Below are 21,925 nucleotides of genomic sequence, written 5' to 3'. Positions count from 1 at the left end.
AGTCAAGAAAAGAGGCACCGAGTTTGAAGGTAGGCCTTAAAATACATCCACAGATACACCTCCAGTTGACTCCAATTATCTTAACAGAAGCTAATTGGGTAATTGCCTAAAGGCTTGACATAATTTTCGGGAATTTTCCAAGCTGCTTAAAGGCACAGTTAACTTAGTGTATGTAGACTCCTGTGATATAGTCAGTTAAAAGTGAAAGTCTGTCTGTAAAAAAATATTTGAAAAATTACTTGTGTCATGCACAAAGTAGATGTCCTAAAGAACATGCCAAAACTATAGTTTGCTAATATGAAATCTGTGGAGTGGTTAAACATTTTTTTTTTAATGACTTCAACCTAATTGTATGTAAACTTCTGACTTTAACTGTGTATGGCCTTTGTGGCCTACCGGATTTCTTGGACCCTCAGAATGGCTATGTTGTATTTTGCAAATGCAAACCGTTTACAAGTCATCCCAAGGGTCCGAACCTGTAACTTTCTGTATTACAGTTCTGTGCATAATCCACTGAACCATGCGGACTCGTGGTTGCCAGACACAAGAATGTCATACCATGCTGACAGTAAGCACAGCTAAACAAAGCGGTTACCATGATCAACTTTAATCTCTGTTGTAAAGTTAGTTCAATATAAAATCAAAACTACCGTAATTTCCGGACTATAAGCTGCAACTTTTTTCCCACGCTTTGAACCTCGCTCCCACAATGACCACAATGACGCGGCTAATATATAGATTTTTCCCGCTTTCAAATTTTATAAAAAAAAAAAATAAAAAAAAAACATTCTGTGACGTGCTCAGTTTTTTGGCGGCGTGAAGCTTTCATTAGACCAATGAAATTGCCGAACGGGTTAAGGTCAAAACAACTTTTTTGGTTTACTGTTTAGATTAAATCAAGCGCGCTCAAACTTCCCATCATTCTGATTACGGTAGTCATTTTGTCACCCTCACCATGGCAAAGACATGGAGAAACGCATATGATGCTGCTTTCAAGTTGAAGGCGATTGATCTGGCTGTTGAAAAGGAAATAGAGCTGCTGCACGGGAGCTTGGTCTTAATGAGTCGATGATAAGACGTTGGAAACAGCAGCGTGAGGAATTGACTCTGACTAATTGACTAAATCTGAGGCTATTCAACTCCGACACCGAAGGAGATGACTTCAGTGGTTTCAGTGCACAGGACGAGGAAGATAGTGACCAATGACTTTCTTGGTAGGCTACTGTTTACTGCAAATGTTTTATTACAAGCCGTGTGTGGCAGCGGGGGCGTGGTCAAGCGCCCGGGAGAGAAAAGCTGTAAGGGCGCTTACACCTGCGCTAAATTATGTCTAACACCGGTGTCTAATTTCCAGTGCCCTGCTTCACATGTCCTTCTTGGGAAAACTGTCACACGGGCACCAGTGTGACAGTTTTCAGCAGGGCACTTGACGTTCCAGGTAAGGCTTTTAATGGCCACAGCAATGTTTACAATCAATTTTATAAAGTTTCTGAATTCTTCTATGCGCCAACACTAGACTGACGTGTGTCACTCTCTCAGCTCTGTGGCTGCTGCCTTTTTATGCCGCTCTCCCCATGCTTACTGAAATTAGACACCGGTGTTAGACATAATTTAGCTCAGGTGTAAGCACCCTTACCGCTTTTCTCTCCCGGACGGGCGCTTGACCACGCCCCCGCTGTCACACCGTGTTTCGTTAAAGCCTGAGTAAAGTTCATTTGTGTCAATGTACCGGTAGGCACCTGCAGCTTATAGACAGGTGCGGCTTATTTATGTTCAAAATAATATTTTATTTAAAAATCAGTGGGTGCGGCTTATATTCAGGTGCGCTCAATAGTCCGGAAATTATGGTAAGTTAGCCCTGCAATCATTCAGTAATCACGGTAAAGTCTCCAGTAAAAGAAAAATCAAATCGGATGACCTGCTTAGGCGAGGGTTCGAACCCATGGCTATTAGAATTACAGTCCAGTGTTTTTTGTTCAGTGTGTGTGTGAGTTATTTATCCCATTTTCTCCCCAATTTGGAATGCCCAATTCTCACTACTTACTAGGTCCTTGTGGTGGCGTGGTTACTCACCTCAATCCAGGAGGTGGAGAACAAGTCTCAGTTGCCTCTGCTTCTGAGTAACCACCAGGAGGAGGTTACCCCATGTGACTCTACCCTGCCTAGTAACCGGGCCAATTTGGTTGCTTAGGAGACCTGGCTGGAGTAACTTAGCACACCCTGGATTCAAACCCATGACTCCAGGGGTGGTAGTCAGCGTCAATACACACTGAGCTACCACGCCCCCTATAGTCCAGTGTTTAACACACTGTGCCACAGAGTTAACATGCTCATTGAGTGGCAAAGAGACAATCTAAGTTTACAGTCAGCACACAAGTGTGGGTTTTCTTTTTAACTATAGGTGTGATGTCTTAAAAAAGATCAGGTACCCTCAGAACTTGATGTTGAAGATGCATCTTTTCATTCAAATCAGGGAAAGCATTCAAAAGATATATATATTTTTTTAAATATCCTAAATCTTGGATAGCCAATAAAGCTGATATCAAACAAAACTGAATGAAAGAACAGTCAAGATACAAAGTTCATTGCAATTTGTAAATGGTTTTCAACTTGCCCGGAGCTGGGCTTGAACCAGCACCCTTTCGATCACCATGGCACATAGTATGTCGCACAGACCACTGGCATGTACCCCAAGATCATGGTCCCAATGAAGCATACCAATGTTTCAATAGGACAAAGTTAACTTCACTAAGCTGTAACTTTTCAACAATCGCAAAAATTAAAATTAAGTGAAGTCATATCTGTGCGGCTCAGTCAGGAGATTATTATTTTGAGCCATTGTTTGGGAAAATTGGACCAAGTTTACAGGATATGAAAGGTTTAAACCTTAATCATCACAATCCAAGATGGCGGCAAATGTAATGGTCCGGCCTCTCAGGTGTGATCCTAACTAAAAATGTAATTAAATGAAAATCCACCTCTGATAAAAAAACCTGATAAAACTGACTGCCTTCATCTTAAACTTAAGTAGAGTACAGCATTGCTATAATCATCATATCTTTGTGTTTTCAAGATTCAAAGATTCAAGTTTCAAAGATTTTGATCAGGCCTTTCAGAATTCCTGCTAGAAATAATTGCACAACCTGTCCTTTCCACAAGTCAGATGGGGTATGGATGGGGTCATAGAATATGTGATAAACAGAAGCCCACCAAATAAACTACTTGTAGGCCTAGGCCTAACATACCTTCATGAGCCCTTGAGAGAGGTGTCCGGGGAAATGCACAAGACAGATATTTATGGCTTACGGCCACCGGCCAATGGATAGCGCTGAAGTTTGCACAACTGTTCAAACCAACTCCAAATGTAAACGGGCCTCGAGCAGTTAAAGCAGCTCAGATTGGTTGGGTGACACAGTACTCTGAACTATGCCAGCTGAGTCACTTCAATTCAGACCGATTTAGAAACATCTCCAGTTAACACCCCCACACACTTCATTAGATCTGTCTTTTCACTACATATTTTGTGCCACTATGTGCATCATTAAAACACTAATCTGTAAGAACTTGTTATATGGCTGGCTCTGGCACTTGAAATAGTGTTTCACCTGTCATGCAAATTAATTTAAAAGGATGGATGGAAAGATTTGATGCAAATCTTACAACTGAAACTAAAGACAACCCTTTACTGTAAGACGCTGCATGCAGATCAATACATTGGAGAGCAAGGAGTTCGTCTGAGCATTCAAGCAGGCAACTGTACTGGAGGGCTCTACAGCACCTCTCCTGGGGGTAATATTGATTTTTTTTTAAAGGGTGGTAAGTGTGGTTAACGCACATATGTTGATAACTTGTCATCAGAATGTGTGAGATGCAATAATTGTTGCATTCTAAACATAAAGTAGGCTATTATTTACCAAAGAAAATATAAACATAACTAATGTCAAATAAAATGCCATGGAACATACCACTGTATATAATATACATCATGTACTGTTTATTAAATTAAATGTGCCATTGGAATTTACACAAGTATGTATATATACATACATACACACATATATACACATTTATATAACAACATTAGATTCGATTGCATTACAAACACAGTTCGAATAATAAGCGGATTTTAGCACATTATAAATCTATCATCGTGGAATTTCGTGACGTCACAAAACAGATGATGAATATGATAGATGCAACAAATAAAGCTCTTTATTTTGGGGGAAACGGTAACCAACCCCCTTTTAAGATCTCCATGGTAGTATCACGAATAGTGCGCAGCTGCACATTAGGCATACGATAAAAAAAATAATACGGTACTTGGGAATACGGTATTGTGCTTTGTCCGAAATAAAGCATACAACATGAATTCTACATTCTAACTGACAATTTGTTACAAAGTAACATTAAGCGGCGCGAAATGTATCTCCTCCACATACGGACCACCGTAACCCATCCACTGATAGTTGTGATTTACACCACTGGACGATTCCTATTCTGTAAACACCATCTATTCCCAGTAATAATTAACACTTTGAACGATTATAACTGCAGCTGATAAAAGTTTATTTGTAGCTGTATCTCACCGCCTCGACGCTTCCATGGCCAGTGGTTACCAGTGTTTGTAGCGGAGGTGGCTGCTCCCCTCTCGCTCCGTCCGACGCCATCTTCTCACTGTAGAGGACTGTTCAAGCGTAGACACCACACACCACATCAAATAACGCATTCGGCACTTATTTAACTATTACACTGCTGCAAAAGTATCGAAGAAACCAGATACATTTTCCATGAGAAAGTGCTATGAGTGGAGCTGTGGCTGCTGAACGGCGACGGATTGATTCTGAATGGAGCAGGTTGCGTTACAATGAAGGCGTGAACACAGATCAGTCCAGATGTAAACCTGAAAAGTGCGACTGTGAACCTCTAGTACAGCCTGCGAGAAGGGAGTGACATGAATACGATCCTATTTTTGCACTGCTTGGGTTAACCTCTCTGTCGCCAGTCTATTTTGTAATTTAAAGGTTTGGAAAAAGACAAGGGTGACAAATGAGACTTACTGGTATGCCGTTGACACATGAACACATTTACACTGCTGTCTCCTGTAGCCATCAAGCAGTTAATCATCTTTAGATCCCATAGACCTAAATTGGTAAATTAATTTAGACAGTTTCAAAGGAGACTGAACAGCCAGATCTTGTCATTTTAAATCTCAAATAGGGCTGGAGAGGGAACTGATGGAGGATCTCCCTACTGAATAGTAATTTTGTTACCTTGGTGTTTGAGTGAAACAGCATGTGAACACTTAGGTCAAATCAGCATCACTTCATTACATAACTAGAAGACTGCCCACTCAGGTGAGCATAAAAAATAATTTAAAGCATAAGATGTTTTTTATTATTATTAATAATAAATTGAATTATAAATGAATAATTAATTGATTAATTAACACATTGAGATGGGGAATGTTGATAAAATGAAAAGGCATCTCTCAAAGTTTGCCACATGTCTTTCCGTTGTTCATCTTCGCTCAGAAATCGGACATTATTTGAACACAGAGGGACATAACATCTTGTTGGTGGGATCAGCAATTGCCATTTCAAGTGCCTAAAAGAAGATTATGACAGGACAGAATGCCCAAATTCATCTGATTAGTATGCCTCCTGGGCACATTCCAGCAGAGGTGTTTTGGGCATGTCCAAATTGGAAGAGACCCAGGGGAAGACCAAGTGGGTAGATTTGGCTTGAACATTAGGGATTGCAGCGTTAAGCATTTACGTGTTTCCATTAATCATGGTATAAATGGGGGGAGGGGGAGGGGGGGGGGGGGGTACTTACTTGTTTTGATTATTGGGGATGGTTACCTCCCCATATCCCCCCTGGAATCTACGCCCCTGGAGAAGATCTAGAACAAGCTGGAGGGATTATATCTCTTGGCTGGGCTGGGAACACCTTGGGATGAGCTGGAGGTTGTGGCCGGGGAAAAGGATGGGCTATTTTGCTTATTAGTGTGTTGTGTACCCTGATCCGATCCCAGATATCCGGCAAAAGATGGATGGAGAATGCCCAAATTAAGGATGGGACAATTAAGTGATATCCTGTTAAATATAACTTAAAATTGGTAAATATCAAATTTGTTATTATAAGAAAAGTGCAGTCATAGCTCTGTGTCATCTTCTTGAAGATCCTAGAGGAAGTCATATATTTCACATACATGCATACATATATAGACACAATATGTTTATATCAATAGGATGTCATGAAAATTGAATGTTTTCAGATATTTCTATGATTGAAACAAAATAGCATAATATTTTCAACCTTTTAACAACTGCAGGTGTACGAAGAAAACAAACAATTAAATAGTTATTGATGTGACAGAATTAAATGAATATTCCAGGTTCAATACATGTTAAGCTCAATCGAAAGCATTTGTGGCACAATGTTGATTACAACAAAAATGTGTCCTTTATTTTCTTTAAATAATTTTTTTTTAAAATATGGGTACAGTGAGGCACTTACAATGGTAGTGAATGGGCCAATCCATAAACATTTAAATACTTTTTCAAAAGTATTGCCACAAAATGTAAACAATATGTGTTTTAACATGATTTTAGTGTGATAAAATAGCTTGCTAATATTTTCTGTGGAAAGTTATATCCCATTTTACAACTTAGTTGCCATGAAGACATAATGCTGTAAACATAAAACCCCTAAAACGACAATTTAAACAACTTTCCTGCTCAAATAGGCTAATTTACACGTTTAAACAGACACATTAATGTAAGTGCTTTTAAGGTTTCACATTTCTGCCTTTAAATCCTCTAAAAAAAGTGGTAATCAACATCATGCCACCAATGCTGTCGATTAAGATTAACTTATAGTGAAATCAGGATATACATTTAAAGGAAAAATAACTTTTTGGAATATTGCTCCATATAGCTCTATTTGTTAGTTTTGTCAGTGAAAGTCATGGCATGTGAAAGCACAAACATAAACAAAAACACAATATTTTTTCACATTGTCAAATATATATTCCAGAGGGGTTTAAAACACTGCCTTCCACAGAGCACACTCTTTCCTTATTTCTCTTTACCAGTTCACATTAAATGCAAATAATTAGTAAATAAATTTCCATGTATCATGTGTTTGCCACTTTAATTAACAGATTTATAATGTTAGATTGACTTTCATGACAATACTTTAGATGAATAGCTCACTGTCCCTAAAGGTTAAGCTTCTGAGTAAAAAATGCAGTGGTATTAAAACCTCAAGACTAAATGCTACTCAAAGAAATGAATTAGATTCCTACCCTGCCTGCTGTTATTGGTTTCACAAGTACAAAGACCGGTCCATTATGCAATGCATTTTGTCAGCTACTCACACAATATGTGGATGTATTATCTAAATACATAACCATTTACATTTATGTGTTTGGTAAATGCTTTTAGCCAAAGCAACTTATAAGTGAAGAATGGTATAACACAAGTGACCTATATATGGGCTTAACACAACCTTTAGAGTAGACAGTCTTGTGGACTGCAGGGGGCAGACTGCTATTAATGAGACAGTGGGTCAGGTGTGGCTTGTCTGTGTTGGTTAAACTGTTGTTTATGACAAAGCAGAGCTGGGAAAATATAAGCTTGATACCATTTGATGAAATTAAACTTTTAATGAAATATAAGTTAATTAATTGTTCTTTCATCAGAATCTAACACCAACATTTGTGGTAAGTTTTACAAGATGTGCGTAATTTAATGAATGTCATTGAAATATCACAAAAATTCAGATATCATTTGAAGTTAAAATGTAGCATCTATTCTATAGACTTGAAAGTCACATGACTCACCCATCTGTACGAGTAAACCAATCACAGCGTTTGTTTTGGATATTCGTTACTTGGTTCAACGGCCTTATCTTTCACTGAGATAGAAAACACAGAAAGTATTTTTAAAAGTATTGTTATAACTAGTGGTGGCAGAAACCAAGCTTTACAATTGAACCAATTGCTTCTTAAAATGATTCAATGTTTCGAAGCGCTCGAAACACCGCACGCTGAGGACACCTGCTGGTCAAAACTGTGTAAATGCAACCAGAACACAGTCCAAACATGTTTAATGACACTTTGTATAAAACAACTGCTGATATTTTTATGAAAGTGTAATCTATTAAATGTAATGTACAAATTATTAAATACCAATAAAAAAAGAAAATGTATATTGTATAATATGTGTTCTTTTTTTATTTTGTACTTCTTGTTTTGTGTGTTTTAGGGAGGCCTTGGCCAATCAGGCCTTTTTTCATAATGAACATATTTGTTTGTCATTGAAAACATCTATAAAAACTAGCAGTCAAAGTGAAAAGGGTAGTGTTACCAGTGAAAGAATATTGGTGTACTGCCATCATTTTTTGATGAATGTGTTTATATTTCTTTTTTATTTGAAGTTTTATTTTTCCGTCCACGTACAATTGATAAGAAAACACAAAGTTTTACACATTTTGTTTTAAATTGTATAGGCCTTTGTCTGAAAGGGAAAGTATTTGACTGTGACGAGGAAAAATACAAGACTAAAGCAGTGTCATTAAGATTTTTTTATTCAGGAAATTAAGATGTTCCACTGTTTTAGCATTTAAAATATTTTTTTCATTATTATTCTTATCAAAGAACTTCTCAAATATACAAAAATATTTTGCATTGCACAGATGTAACTGGTCTCAACAGGATATTTCTTGGCCAGGTGGAACAGATGAGGAAATATCATCTGGTGTTTTTCCCAGTTGTCCAGTGAATTACTTGTTCTTGTGCGATATGATGCATTCAAGTAATGGCATACTTCAACAGATGCATCTACAGTGACGTGTGTCTCTCCTATTTTATGGTCCAGGGGATTCCATGGGTTTTCCTCCCAATCATCTCCCTGTCCTTCTGCTGATGTTGATGGCTGGGGTGATTCCAGTGGTGACAGTGTAGTTGTAGCATGGATCTGTGTGCTGCATTCAGAAATCTCTTTTGTTGTGTTGGACCTCGCAGCAACCATGTCCTTCTGTGCATGTCTTATAAGAAGCACACGTTTTTTGTTTTTAATGATATTTAACAGGGAAATATTGTCATAAAGCAAGTACAATCAGCCAATCACGTTTACAAGACCTTATTCACCTAACCTATTCCAACATAAACACATCAACCATCTTTCTTACAATTGTTTCCCCCAAAAGTAGAGGTGTCTTATGTGCTTCCTATAAAAAAGCTAATGTGTTAGATCCCTCATCCTACGCCACTGAAAATGGCTGTGAATCTTTGATAATCATGTCCACTAAACCCTCATCAATGTCCTTTTGCCTCAATGATAAAAATGAATAAAATCAGTACTTATTATGCTGTGAAGATCTTACATTTGTCTTTATAATGCACAAAGCTTTTAGAGGCCCTAGAAAATTCAGTGTAGACAGTGTATCTTACGGAAGCCCTGAACCGCAAAGTGAAAGAAAAAAACCAATAGTGAAATAAATAACGACTCGGTTACTAACGTAACCTCGGTTCCCTGAGAGGAGGGAACGAGTATTGCGTAAGTAGCTTACGCTATGGGAAAACTCAGTTTCTCGAGAAATATTGAAGTCTTTATGTAAAACGCATTGCAGCTGCACAGCAGACAGCAATGAGCGAGGCAGCTCGGTCATTGGCTGTGCTGCGGCAACTTGCTCGAACCAATGACGGGGCGACTCTGAACGCGCGACCAATGAGCGTGCGCTTCGCGCCCGCGCGCTCAGTGCCCGCCAAGATTAGCGTGGCTAAGGCTATATATTAGGCGCCCCGTCATGAGAGTTCTTTAGGTTCAATCGACTGAAGCAAACTGACCAAGCACAAACACGGCAGCTTACGCAATACTCGTTCCCTCCTCCCAGGGAAACGAGGTTACGTTAGTAACCGAGTCGTTCCCTCTCGAGAGGTCTCTCCTATTGCGTAAGTAGCTTACGCTATGGGAACACCATGCAAAACGCCGTGCGTGCTGACTTCGCTCTATAAAGCCAGAGGCGGATGCCTGAGCCTTAAAGCAAAGTGATTATCCAACAAGCCGGCCAACGGCGAGCTATATAATGGGAAAATACAGAGCGCCTTTGCCCAAAGGAGGTCCATGGTGGGGCGCTCATTGTAAAAACACAAGCACATAACTTATGTACTGATTTTTCTATGTATTGATATGCATAAAAATCCTCTAAGTCAGTCAGAGACGGACCTATAAGGGAGGAGATAATGATCAGCATATACATACTCCAGTCCATTCTACAGTCAGGCTGATAGAATGTTGGAATGCAATGAGGGGACCTGTAGGTTATAAAACCTGATAAATGTCGAAGGCGAGGCCCAGCCTGCCGCCGCACAAATATCTTCAATGGGTATCCCACTCGACCACGCCCACGAGGAGGCCATGCTCCTCGTAGAGTGAGCTCTGACGCCTAAGGGGCATTGAAGGCCCTTGGCTTCATAAGCCAGCGCTATAGCATCCACTATCCAGCGCGATATTCTTTGCTTTGAAACTGCGAGACCTTTAGTGCGGCCGCCAAAGCATACGAATAATTGTTCCGTCTGTCTGAACGGGGCAGAACGTTCCAAATATACTCTGAGCGCCCTGACCGGGCAGAGTAAATTAGCGTCGCTTTCGTCCGCTGGGGACGATAGTGCTGCCAGAGTTATCACCTGTACTCTGAAGGGTGTGGAGAGCACTTTAGGAATATACCCGTGCTTTGGCTTAAGGATAACTCTGCAGTCGTTAGGTCCAAATTCCAAGCAAGCAGCGCTTGATGACAGCGCGTGCAGGTCGCCCACTCTCTTGACTGAGGCGAGCGCCAGCAAGAGCGCAGTTTTGAGCGAGAGCTATTTAAGGTGCACGGTTCGGAGAAGTTCGAACGGGGCACTCTTGAGTGCGTCCAGGACCGTGGCCAGGTCCCAGATCGGCACCGAGGGGGGGCGAGGGGGGTTCATCCTCCTAGCGCCTCTTAGGAAACGAATGATTAGGTCGTTTTCCCCTAATGAACGTCCTTTATCAGGATTGTGTGACGCCGCTATGGCAGCCACATAGACTTTGAGCGTGGAGGGTGTGCGGCCCGCCTCCAGCAGCTCTTGCAAAAAGGCGAATACACTTGGTATCTCGCACGATTTGGGGTCCAAGCTCTTGGTATCACACCAGTCACTGAACACTTTCCACTTTTGGGCATATAAGCGTCTTGTAGAGGGCGCTCGCGCCTCCGTGATGGTTCTCAAAACTCCACTGGGGAGGTTCTCGGGAACCCGTTGAGGGGCCATGCATGGAGGGCCAGCAAGAGGTGAGCGCCAGCAAGAGCGCAGTTTTGAGCGAGAGCTGTTTAAGGTGCACGGTTCGGAGAGGTTCGAACGGGGCACTCTTGAGTGCGTCCAGGACCGTGGCCAGGTCCCAGATCGACACCGAGGGGGGGGCGAGGGGGGTTCATCCTCCTATCGCCTCTTAGGAAATGAATGATTAGGTCGTTTTCCCCTAATGAATGTCCTTTATCAGGATTGTGTGACGCCGCTATGGCAGCCACATAGACTTTGAGCGTGGAGGGTGTGCGGCCCGCCTCCAGCAGCTCTTGCAAAAAGGCGAAGAGGTTGACCTCCACCTTGCCAAAGGTTTGCCATAACCACTGAACCGTCAGGGGGTGGAGAGTCCATTCTCCTGGGAGAACCTGGCACGAGCGCAAGTGGTGCTGTGACCATGAGATGAGCTCCCTGGCCATAGAGTGCAGGGAGCTCGACCTGAGTCCACCCTGGCGATTTATATACGATACTATCGTCATGTTGTCCGTTCGGACCAGGACGTGTTCGTTTTTCAGGTACGGAAGCAGGGCTCTGAGAGCCAAGGCGACCGCTTTCATTTCCAGACAGTTTATATGTAGGCGCTTTTCCAGGTTTGACCGAAAGCCGGAGACAGGCCTGCCCTCGTAAAGGGCCCCCCATCCTATTTTGGAGGCATCTGTCGTGATAATTTTTCTCCGTGTGCTCACGCCCAGACTCACGCCGGTTCGATACCAGTCGACAGCTTTCCAGGGCGTCAGGGCTTTTATACAGCCGTGATTTGCTCTGATTAAAAAGTGGCCCGAGCGCCACGCGTGAGTGGGGACACGGCTCTTGAGCCAGCGTTGGAGAGGACGCATGTGCAACAATCCTAGCTGGAGTACAACTTATGCCGAGGCCATGAGACCGAGCATCCTTTGAAATCGTTTGACGGGGCGCGCGCGCCCGGTCTGAATGATGTTGCAAGGCGTCGAATAGAGAGCGCGCGCTCTGATGAGAGGCACGCCGTCATCTGCACTGAGTCTAGCACTATTCCCAGAAAGGAGATATTCTGGCTGGGGGATAGCACGCTCTTTGCAAAATTGATTCTCAGACCCAGGCATTCTAGATGGCTGATAATCCAAGATCTGTGCGTCGTTAACTGACTCTCTGATTGTGCTATGATTAGCCAATCGTCGAGGTAATTCAGTATTCGCACTCCCCGCTGTCTCAGGGGGGAAAGTGCTGCATCCATACATTTCGTGAATGTACGGGGGGCCAATGATAGGCCGAATGGTAGTACTGTGTACTGGTATGACTGTCCCTCGAAGCTGAATCTCAGAAAAGGCCTGTGATGAGGCGCTATCGGAATGTGAAAGTAAGCGTCTTTCAAATCCACTGATAGAAACCAATCCCCGGGGCGAACTTGCGGGGAGGATATGTTTGGTCGTTAACATTCTGAACGAGCGAATCATTAAAGCTTTGTTCAGATGTCTGAGATCTAGGATGGGGCGGAGGCCACCGTCCTTTTTCGGGACGAGAAAATAGCGGCTGTAAAAACCTGCCTCGCTCATAGAGGGAGGAACAGTTTCTATAGCGCCCTTCTCTATTAGTTTGAGCACCTCGGTGCATAGAACATGTGACACATCTCTCCTCACTTTCGTCTCGACCACCGCTGAAAAGCGGGGTGGTCTGCGAGCGAATTGAAGCGAGTAACTGTGTTTTATTATGTTCAAAACCCATTTCGGCATGTCAGGGATTTTTTCCCAGGCTTTTGCTCGCACAGATATGGGCTGAATGCTGGCTGGGGGCATGTCGCAGTGACGTATGGGCCCCACCGGCAAATTGCCTTGTGCTAACACTGAGCTTACAGCTGTCAGAGGCGCGGGCGCGCGCTGAGCAGCCTTATTGAGTGCCGAGTGCAGGGGTGCGTGTGAGATTACAGGCACGCGCGCTATCTCCGAAATGCTCGCAGCATGAGCTGGAGAAATGTTTGAAACTGTATGGACAGTGTTTTCGGGTGGGGGTGCATACATCGTAATAGGCACGCGCGCCACTGTCATAAAGCTTCCCGCTCTTAGCGGGGAGTTTCTTGGCTCGTGCGTCGCATCCGTGGTGCTTGCGGCATGAGACAGAGAAATGTTCGAAACTGTATCGACAGTGTTTACGGGTGGGGGTGCATACATTGTAATAGGCACGCGCGCCACTTTCATAAAGCTTCCCGCTCTTAGCGGGGAGTTTCTTGGCTCGTGCGTCGCATCTGTGATGCTTGCGGCATGAGACAGAGAACTGTTTGAAACTGTATGGGCAGTGCTTATGGGTGGGGGTGCATATACCGTAGTAGGCACGCGCGCCACTTTCATAAAGCCTCCCGCTCATGGCGGGGTTTTTGGCTATGCATACAGTGTTTGTGTGTAGGGGTGCATGCAGGACAGCAGGCACGCCGCTACCTTTATAGTATTTCCCGCTTTTACTGGGGAAGTGTTTATAACTGTGGGAACAGTGCTTGCGTGTAGTGGTGCATACATGACAATAGGCACATGATCTACATATATGGTGCGTCCAGCTGGAGCTGGGGAAGTATTCGGCACTGTTTGGACAGTATTGATACGTGGGAATGCACACTTTAGTGTGGACACGTGACCCCTTAGTGACACAGGCAGAAAATGACTCTTTTTGTGATTTCTGTGTGTTGCCGTTAAAAACGGCGTTTGATTGCAGGTGAGCGAGTTCTGTGACTGGCCCATTGACTGCTGTACAGACATTTCCAGCCGCCTGTAAGGGGACTGGGTAATGTTTCACACGTTTTAGAGAGAGTGGTCCGGCTTTTGCGAGACACGCACTCTCTCTTTTTCTTCCTATTGCTAGGAAGACTTACGAGGCTCCGGGTTCAGCACGATCTTGGGCCGAGGACCCCGTTGCTCAGGCGGCTTCCTTCGGTTAGCGGAATGCAAGCGCCGTCGAGCGTCCGTTTCAGGTCCGACTCGTCCATGGTGCGGAGAAGTTTGGCCTGATAAACTTGTAGAACAGCCATGGAATGAAGCGCTGACGCAGCTTGGCCGGCGGCGGCATATGCGCAGCCGGCGAGAGCTGAGGTAGATCGGCAGGGCTTCGAGGGATGAGAAGCTTTGGCTTTCCATCCAGCGGTGGAGGGTGGGCACAGATGGTTGGCCACAGCCTCCTCGAGGGTCGGGGTTCCCTCGTAGCCTCTTTCTCTCGCGCCGTCCACTGACGAGAGCGAGGAAGAGAAAGAAGACTTCAGGCGAGCAGAGTGCAGGGCTTTCCACGACTTTGTGAGTTCGTCGTGAACTTTGGGGAAGAAAGGGGAGGGTCTCTGTCGAGGGGCCTTCCGGCGCCCCTGCAGGAACCACTCGTCCAGCCGGCTGCGGGCGGGTTCTTCCGGAGAAGACCAGTCGAGCCCGAGGTCTTCCATGGCTTTGGACAGGATGCGGACGATCTCAGAGTCCATGCTGGTGCCCGTGCTCGTGTCCGCTAATGTCGACGGCACGGGGTCGAAGGCCGAGCCCGGCCAGTCGTCGGATGCAGCGTCAATAGAAAGGCTGTCATCCTTTTCACCGTCGTCCCCTGACACGCCGAACAAGACGAGACCCACCGCTCTGTTGGAGGGGTGCTGGTCCACCTGCGTGAAATGGACTGGCGGCGGGGAGATCTTGGGTAGTGGTGAAGCACGCGGGGACTGGCCCGGCGTGACGTCACTGAATTCCGTGTGCTCTGGCAGCCTCTGTGAGCGGCGCTTTTTCTTGCACGGCTCAAATGGAGGAGATGGCAGCACGGTGGAAGCAGGCTCGTTTGCGGCAAAGGCGGCAAAGCGAGCGCGCAGCTCGGCGAGGCCCAGGGAGTCACATTCGGGGCATCCGCCCTGAATGAGAGCAGCTTCTGCGTGGTCAGGTCCCAGGCAGCGAGTGCAGATAACGTGACGGTCCCCGTCAGGAAGAGGGCCTCTGCACGAGGCGCAGGTTAAAGGCATTAGGCACAACGCCTCGAAAATTGCTCTTTTACTTAAATCAAAAGCGTCGCAGAGGCGAACACTTGTAAGTAAAAAAGGATATCAGTGATGCGCGCCGGATGGCGTAGCAGAAGACTTCGAAGGCGGCTGAAGGCACCGGTGTCCTCTTAGCAGTCCTGCTGTAGGCTTGTCAACGGCTGGCGAAAAGACTTCAACAATCCGGAGGATCCAGCGAAGATAAGGTCTTCGCTGAAGGAGATTAAATCTAAAGAACTCTCATGATGGGGCGCCTAATATATAGCCTTAGCCACGCTAATTTTGGCGGGCTCTGAGCGTGCGCTCATTGGTCGCACGTTCAGAGTCGCCCCATCATTGGTTCGAGCAAGATGCCGCAGCACAGCCAATGACCGAGCTGCCTCGCTCATTGCTGTCTGCTGTGCAGCTGCAATGCGTTTTACATAAAGACTTCAATATTTCTCAAGAAACTGAGTTTTCCCATAGCGTAAGCTACTTACGCAATAGGAGAGACCTCTCGAGAGGGAAATACATTTATATATATATATATATATATATATATATATATATATATATATATATATATATATATATATATATATATATATATATATATAGTGTCTCAGGTCCTTCCTGAGCCTAAGTCTTACATTTTTTTCTCTCTTCCAAATGTTTTTTTTTCTCTCTTACATTTTTTATTTTTATTTTGCAACAATATTAACATTACCAGGTGTACCCTTAACACTTCATAATAATAATAATTTCCCCATGTTTCCCATTTTCCTCAATACATTCCTTTGCTTCTACCATGTAACACTGGGCAAATGGCATATGAGTGTTTAGAAAGTCCAACAATTTCAAGCAAAAAAATAACTCCAGTTGTTACACGTCAACGAATGCCATGTCAAACATATGTAACCTGATTTTGTCTTGATTAAGGTTTTCAAACCCTTAAATAAATAATAAATGTATTATTAAACTATATAGCAGCAGATAAATCATTAAAAGCATAATATTACATGTTTACTGATAGGGGCACCTGGTGGCCAAGGTTGGTACCGCATGTATTTTTATTTAATTTAATGTATTTTTTTGAAGAGAGAACAAATTTTAGGAAGAGAGAAGACTTTTTAGGAAGGAACTGAGACAATTTGTATATATTTGTTTTACCGTTATTTATTTTATAAATTTTTTCCACCTTGCGGTTCAGGGCTTCCGTAGTATCTAAACACTATGGGTTCGTCTCAATCAGTTCCCTAGCTCAGTAGTCAGGGCACTGCTCAGGGAGTCGGCCATTTTAGGCCGGAAACGTATTCATGTCTTCTGTAAATGAAAAATGATTAAAAAATAATAATAATAATTAAGGCTATCCCCAGTGGCACATTAGCCTTAACCAAATCCTCAATTGCAGATATTAATGATACAACCTTACAAAATCCACAAATAATATAGTAAATGGTCTTTCTATTTTTGATCAACGTTTTAATAATAATTTCATAAGAAACTCCTTTAATGTTGGATCAAATCCCCCATGTAAATCCAAATGGCTTAAACCTCACCATTTATCATGGCACAGCATCTGGACATTACCTTATAAATATGTTATTTCTAACAAAATAAAGGGAATTATGTACAAAATTATTCATCAATGTCAGCTATTAGTAAATATATCCATATTGTATGTGAAACATTTGTACTTTTTGCCCTTTCTCTATTTCGTTTTGGACTGACTTTAAAATAGACATGACAATACAATTGAATAAATATTTAAATTTAAAACAATATGATATTTTACTTAGGCTAATTTACAAAACCCATTTTTTTCCTGAAAAACAAAATTACTACATCATTAATCTTTTAATTATCTGAGCATGTTATTAACCTAAGTACAATAAATAAATAAATAAAGTCGTTAGATGAAGAGCACAAGTGTAATACTATTAAGTCCAATCCTTATGATCTTTAAAAGAGATGTTGTTTGTAATGCCTTTCATTCATAATTACCATAAAAGTGAAACAATTTTTTAAATATTTGAGTTGTTAAAAGAAGGTTTAAAATACACTCCAATATACTTTTATTTCTGTATGCCATTTATCTGTTATAATAACACTGTACGATTAATTATGTTTAACGAAAATGAATGATAGTGTAATTTATAAAGCCAATGTATATCAGCAGTTCCAGATCCAGCAGTAGGCCTATGACGTAACGAAGACTCGTTTGGTGATATCACGTGACGTACAGTTTGATACGCGCTCCGAAGCATTGGTTCGAAACCAATTATTCGTAAAGGGTTCGAACTGGAACCTTTATGAAGTGTATCTCGAAAACGCCAATCTCAAGTGCTTATTGTTATGGACTCTTAGTTCATAAATTGACAGTTGAATTTGTTTTGTCGTCTGCTCGTCACCACTGTAATGAGTCTGGCACCACAGACTAGAGAGGATATATGCGCATCACTGCAGAATTGTGTAACTGGACTATCGTATGTATCTTTTCTCCATTTCACTTATCTATTTTAAACACTACATTAACATTATTCCCAAACATTAAAAGGACAACATTACTGCAAAAATGAAAAGATGAAAAAGTTATTTTCAATACACTGATCACCATTTTAAATCGTAATGTATGAACAAATTACATTAAAATCAGTTTATGGGTAGGGTCTAAATTTCCCTTAATCCCAACAGAGCATTATTGTTGTGAAAAATATGTTCAAACAATTCAAGGGATGCAAAAAACTTAAATAAGCAGGATCGCTTGGCACGTCATGTCCTGCACAATAGAGGAGGTACAGCAGGCATGGGAAAAGTTGTATGGTGCAGGGTTAATTCATGCCATCATGGATGTGTTTGACTTTCTTCTGCAGAACACAAATTCATATTTTTAGAAGAATATCTCATTGTTACATACAATGCAAGTGCATGAGTGCCAACATTTTGAAGCTCCGCAAATCAAATAATCAGCATAAAAGTAGTCTAATCCATGTGACTCCTGTGGCTTAATCCATGTGTTCAGAAGAGATATGATAGGTTGGGTGAGAAACAGATCAATATTTATTTCCATTTTTCAGATAAAGCAGTGAGTGGTTTCTTGTTATTGTTGTTTGATTAATAGCCTTTTAATGACAAACAAGACAGTGTTCTTTTCGGTTACATTAAGTCTGACTTTTTGATACAAATACGCTTTTTGTCCCAATATTTACATTCATTTGAGACATAACCGACTGCATTTACATTAATGCCTCACCAAGACGGGCATTGGTGGAATTATAAATTGAATTTGACCATTTAGGCGCATATAACTTGCACAAACATTAGCCGCCTGTCAATCAAATAGCACGCAGCTACAGACGCCAGGGAAAAAAAAGACAATATTTTATATTTTATCTAGATCAACCAACCAGTGGTGCTCTTGCTATCGTGATCGATGTAATGAACACCCCTGTTCTAGATGTATAACATAAGCTATAGAAAATTCTCAAAAGTTTATCATAGATATCAAGGACATCTATTTTTTTCCCCGATAAACATTGAGATTGTGCGAAAATCCCTTTCAGGTGCGGCCGTGGATGTTCAGGTGTTGCACTGTGCTTGAGGCATCCTTCACATCCAAAACAATTGGAGCCCAATATATACAGCTGCTGTTAAAGTTTTTGTGTGATTGATTGTTACTGGAGCGATTTGACAGGTGTCACGAGACTCTCCGTAGCCAATCACTTTGATGGATAACAATAAAATCAGGACAGGGAAGTAACGAACACAGATGGAGTGAAAATAGTGCATTAAACTGTTACAGCACTTAAGTAAAAATATAAAAATGTTAAACTACTTGAAAAAGTGCAGTTCCTGGGAAAAACAACTTAATTACAGTAACATGAGTATTTGTAATGTGTTACTTTACACCCCTGTTTATTACCAACCCAACATTGCAGTGCTCGTTTATCATTATCATTAGCCTACATCAAATGCCAAATAAAGCACAACAGACATGTTCTTCATCAACACATCATATTCTATTCTATTCTATCCTATTTTATTCTATATTTTGCTTCCTTATTTTTCTAGTTTAAATGAGATACTTGTTTGACCCTTGCAGTATGATGCTTGTATACGAGAGCTTGTGTTTTGCTTGGCTCTGAGCAGACTGGTTTATTGAAATTGACATTTTGCAGTGGCCCAAGCCCAATCTAGATAGAAAAGATGTTATTTTATATTTTGTGGAACATGGAAATATAGTGGAAAAGAAACAGAACTCAGCTGTTCAAAATAAATAGAAATCAGCTTTTCAAATACATCGCACTCTACACTGAACAAGTCATGTTTTCCAGTAGTATACTGTATCTCATGGTAAATGAATGCAGATTAGCCATACTGTATATAATGATGTTAACCACTCTGTAATAGTCTGTGATGATGTCACATTTCCCAGGCTGAGCACATCAGGCACAAGAGCATGCGTCCCAAACACATGAAGTACTCATTTCCAGCCAGCAGGAGGAGAGAGTGAGCTGCCTCAACAGTTACCTTAGTGTACATCAAACTCATGGAAGTGCTGCTCTACTTCTTGGCAAATATCCTTCTGTACATCTGTTAATGTATATACAGTGGGGTCCAAAATTCTGAGATCAATATTTTCATTTTTCCCCCATTACAGTTTATTTTTTCTGCACAACAACTTGTGTGAAAAGTTAAATTGACAAATTAACATGTTCAGAATTCCGTAGTATTTGCTATGTCCTCCTTTTGATTTATTGCCACCATGTACTTGACTTGCCTCGAGCTCCACAAATTTATGTAAAATTTGATGCTCCACGTTATCTCTGCATGATTTGAGAATGTTTCTAAGAGCATCTAGTGTGCTTGAATGGAAGCAAGGAAATATAACTTTTTGTACAAAGGTTTTAACACAATCAATGTCACAAGTTTGCTTACAATTTATTTTTGACCTAGAAAAAGTGTAGAATCTTTAATGTTATTTTATTAATTAGAAGTGGTGCTCTTTTGTTTATTTTTTTTTTTTTCAAATTGATAACTTTGTTTATTTCCAGGTTTAAATTATAGTTTGAATCACACATTTCCCAATATGGTCTTGGACCCGACTGTATATATGGTAGATGCGTGTGTGTGTGTGTGTGTGTGTGTGTGTGTGTGTGTGTGTGCAATTTTATTAAACTCCATTGTATCTTATCTTTAAAGTAGAAGATATAATCTTTCAACATACATCATTTTGTACCAAATGTTTCAGATAATTTAATATTGAAAGTAATAAGTTGGTCTTGTGGTTCAACAATGGATGAGTTCTTATACGTGAACTCTGGCAGAAGCAGAGTCAAGCTTTCAGAAGGCACAAATTATCATGGGAGACATTGCGGCACAAGAAACAATGGGCAAAGAGCACAGTGTGGAAACTGAATATGAGATGTCTACAAATTTAGCAAGGTATAGGAAGATTTTAATCTTAATTGTTGTGATAGCTGTTTGTAATTCACTAATTAGAGACATCAATGTTTCTATAAATGTTTCTTTATATTACTGTATGAATTACTGTTGCTTTTTTAGATGAGCTACTGTAGAGTGTGCTATTTATACTCCTTTTTATGACACAAGTCACGTTAACATGCATATTGTTTATGTATTGTGGCTTTGCTTTTGAAACAGTGAGTACTTTAATGTTTATGAATTGGCCCCATTCACTTCCATTATAAATTACTCACAATATTCTAGATTGTTGCTGTTTTTTAAGAAGTGGTGGGATGAGTCCAAATTAATTTTTGTGGTAATAATATATATTATGCCACAAATGCTATCGATTGAGCTTAGCTTCAATTTAATCCAGAATATTCTTTAAGCTTGAAATAACCCTAGATAAATGACATTGTTGAAAGGGATTCTTGAGATAACACTTTTTTTAAAGGCTCAAGATTTATCTGGACCCATGACACATCCCAATCCATACATTTCCCAGTCTGTTTTAATTTAGTGCATTATAAACAAAAGAACTTGCTGTTTACATGCTTCAAAAATGGCATTGCAGCCAAGTGAACTTTGATATTCACACAAAGCTCTACAGTGAATCACATGCTATGATCTATTTATTTCTTCTGACTTCTTTCTGCAGGTTCAAATATCAAGTTCAGGTTTAAATCTGTGTTTTTCCTGGCATCACTCCAAGTTAAAGCTGATGCATTGGTAACTAAGAAAACACATTCATATATGCGTCATAATTTGTTTTAAGGGCTTAATAAAATGATTATAAGACCCCTTCCCCACTTTAGGAGACAGCTATTATGAGGATAATAAGGTATCTTTCACCACAAGGTGGTGCTCTTCAACCACATGAATGTTAGAATAGAATTTAATCTTTTTGAACACTTTTGCAAGCTTCCCTTTATCTTTGCCTCTGCTGATTTTGTAATGCAAATAGAAATAGTATTATTTCTTTTGCCTCATATCTTAGAGTGCCAGCTGCTACATATAATGTGAATGTCAGGCTTTTAGTGTGTGCATGGAACAACACTGTCCACAGCTACAGATGTGTAAGTGGGGTGAGAGTACAGTATGTCTTGCTGGTTTTCTCAGACAGTGTTTGGTCACACTCAGAGCATAGCCCAAAAGTCTGAGGATCTTTATAAATATTTCATAAGATCTTTTCA

General features: G+C 41.3%; 1 protein-coding gene across 3 annotated transcripts in view; it reads right to left on the bottom strand.

Moving 5' to 3' along the window:
- Positions 1-4,894, bottom strand: part of LOC127661729 (cortactin-binding protein 2-like) — a 66,509-nt gene extending 61,615 nt beyond the window's left edge. For all 3 annotated transcript variants that reach the window (XM_052152576.1, XM_052152577.1, XM_052152578.1), the window contains exon 1: positions 4,587-4,894. In XM_052152576.1, the coding sequence (XP_052008536.1) occupies positions 4,587-4,667 (81 nt within the window). In that variant the 5' untranslated portion in view covers positions 4,668-4,894. The remainder of the gene's footprint in view (positions 1-4,586) is intronic.
- Positions 4,895-21,925: the final 17,031 nt, after the last annotated feature.

The sequence above is a fragment of the Xyrauchen texanus genome, chromosome 21 (assembly GCF_025860055.1).
Source record: "Xyrauchen texanus isolate HMW12.3.18 chromosome 21, RBS_HiC_50CHRs, whole genome shotgun sequence".
NCBI classification, from domain to species: Eukaryota; Metazoa; Chordata; class Actinopteri; order Cypriniformes; family Catostomidae; genus Xyrauchen; species Xyrauchen texanus.
The sequence above is the reverse complement of the archived record's forward strand: the minus strand, read 5'-3'. Positions and strand labels throughout refer to the sequence as shown.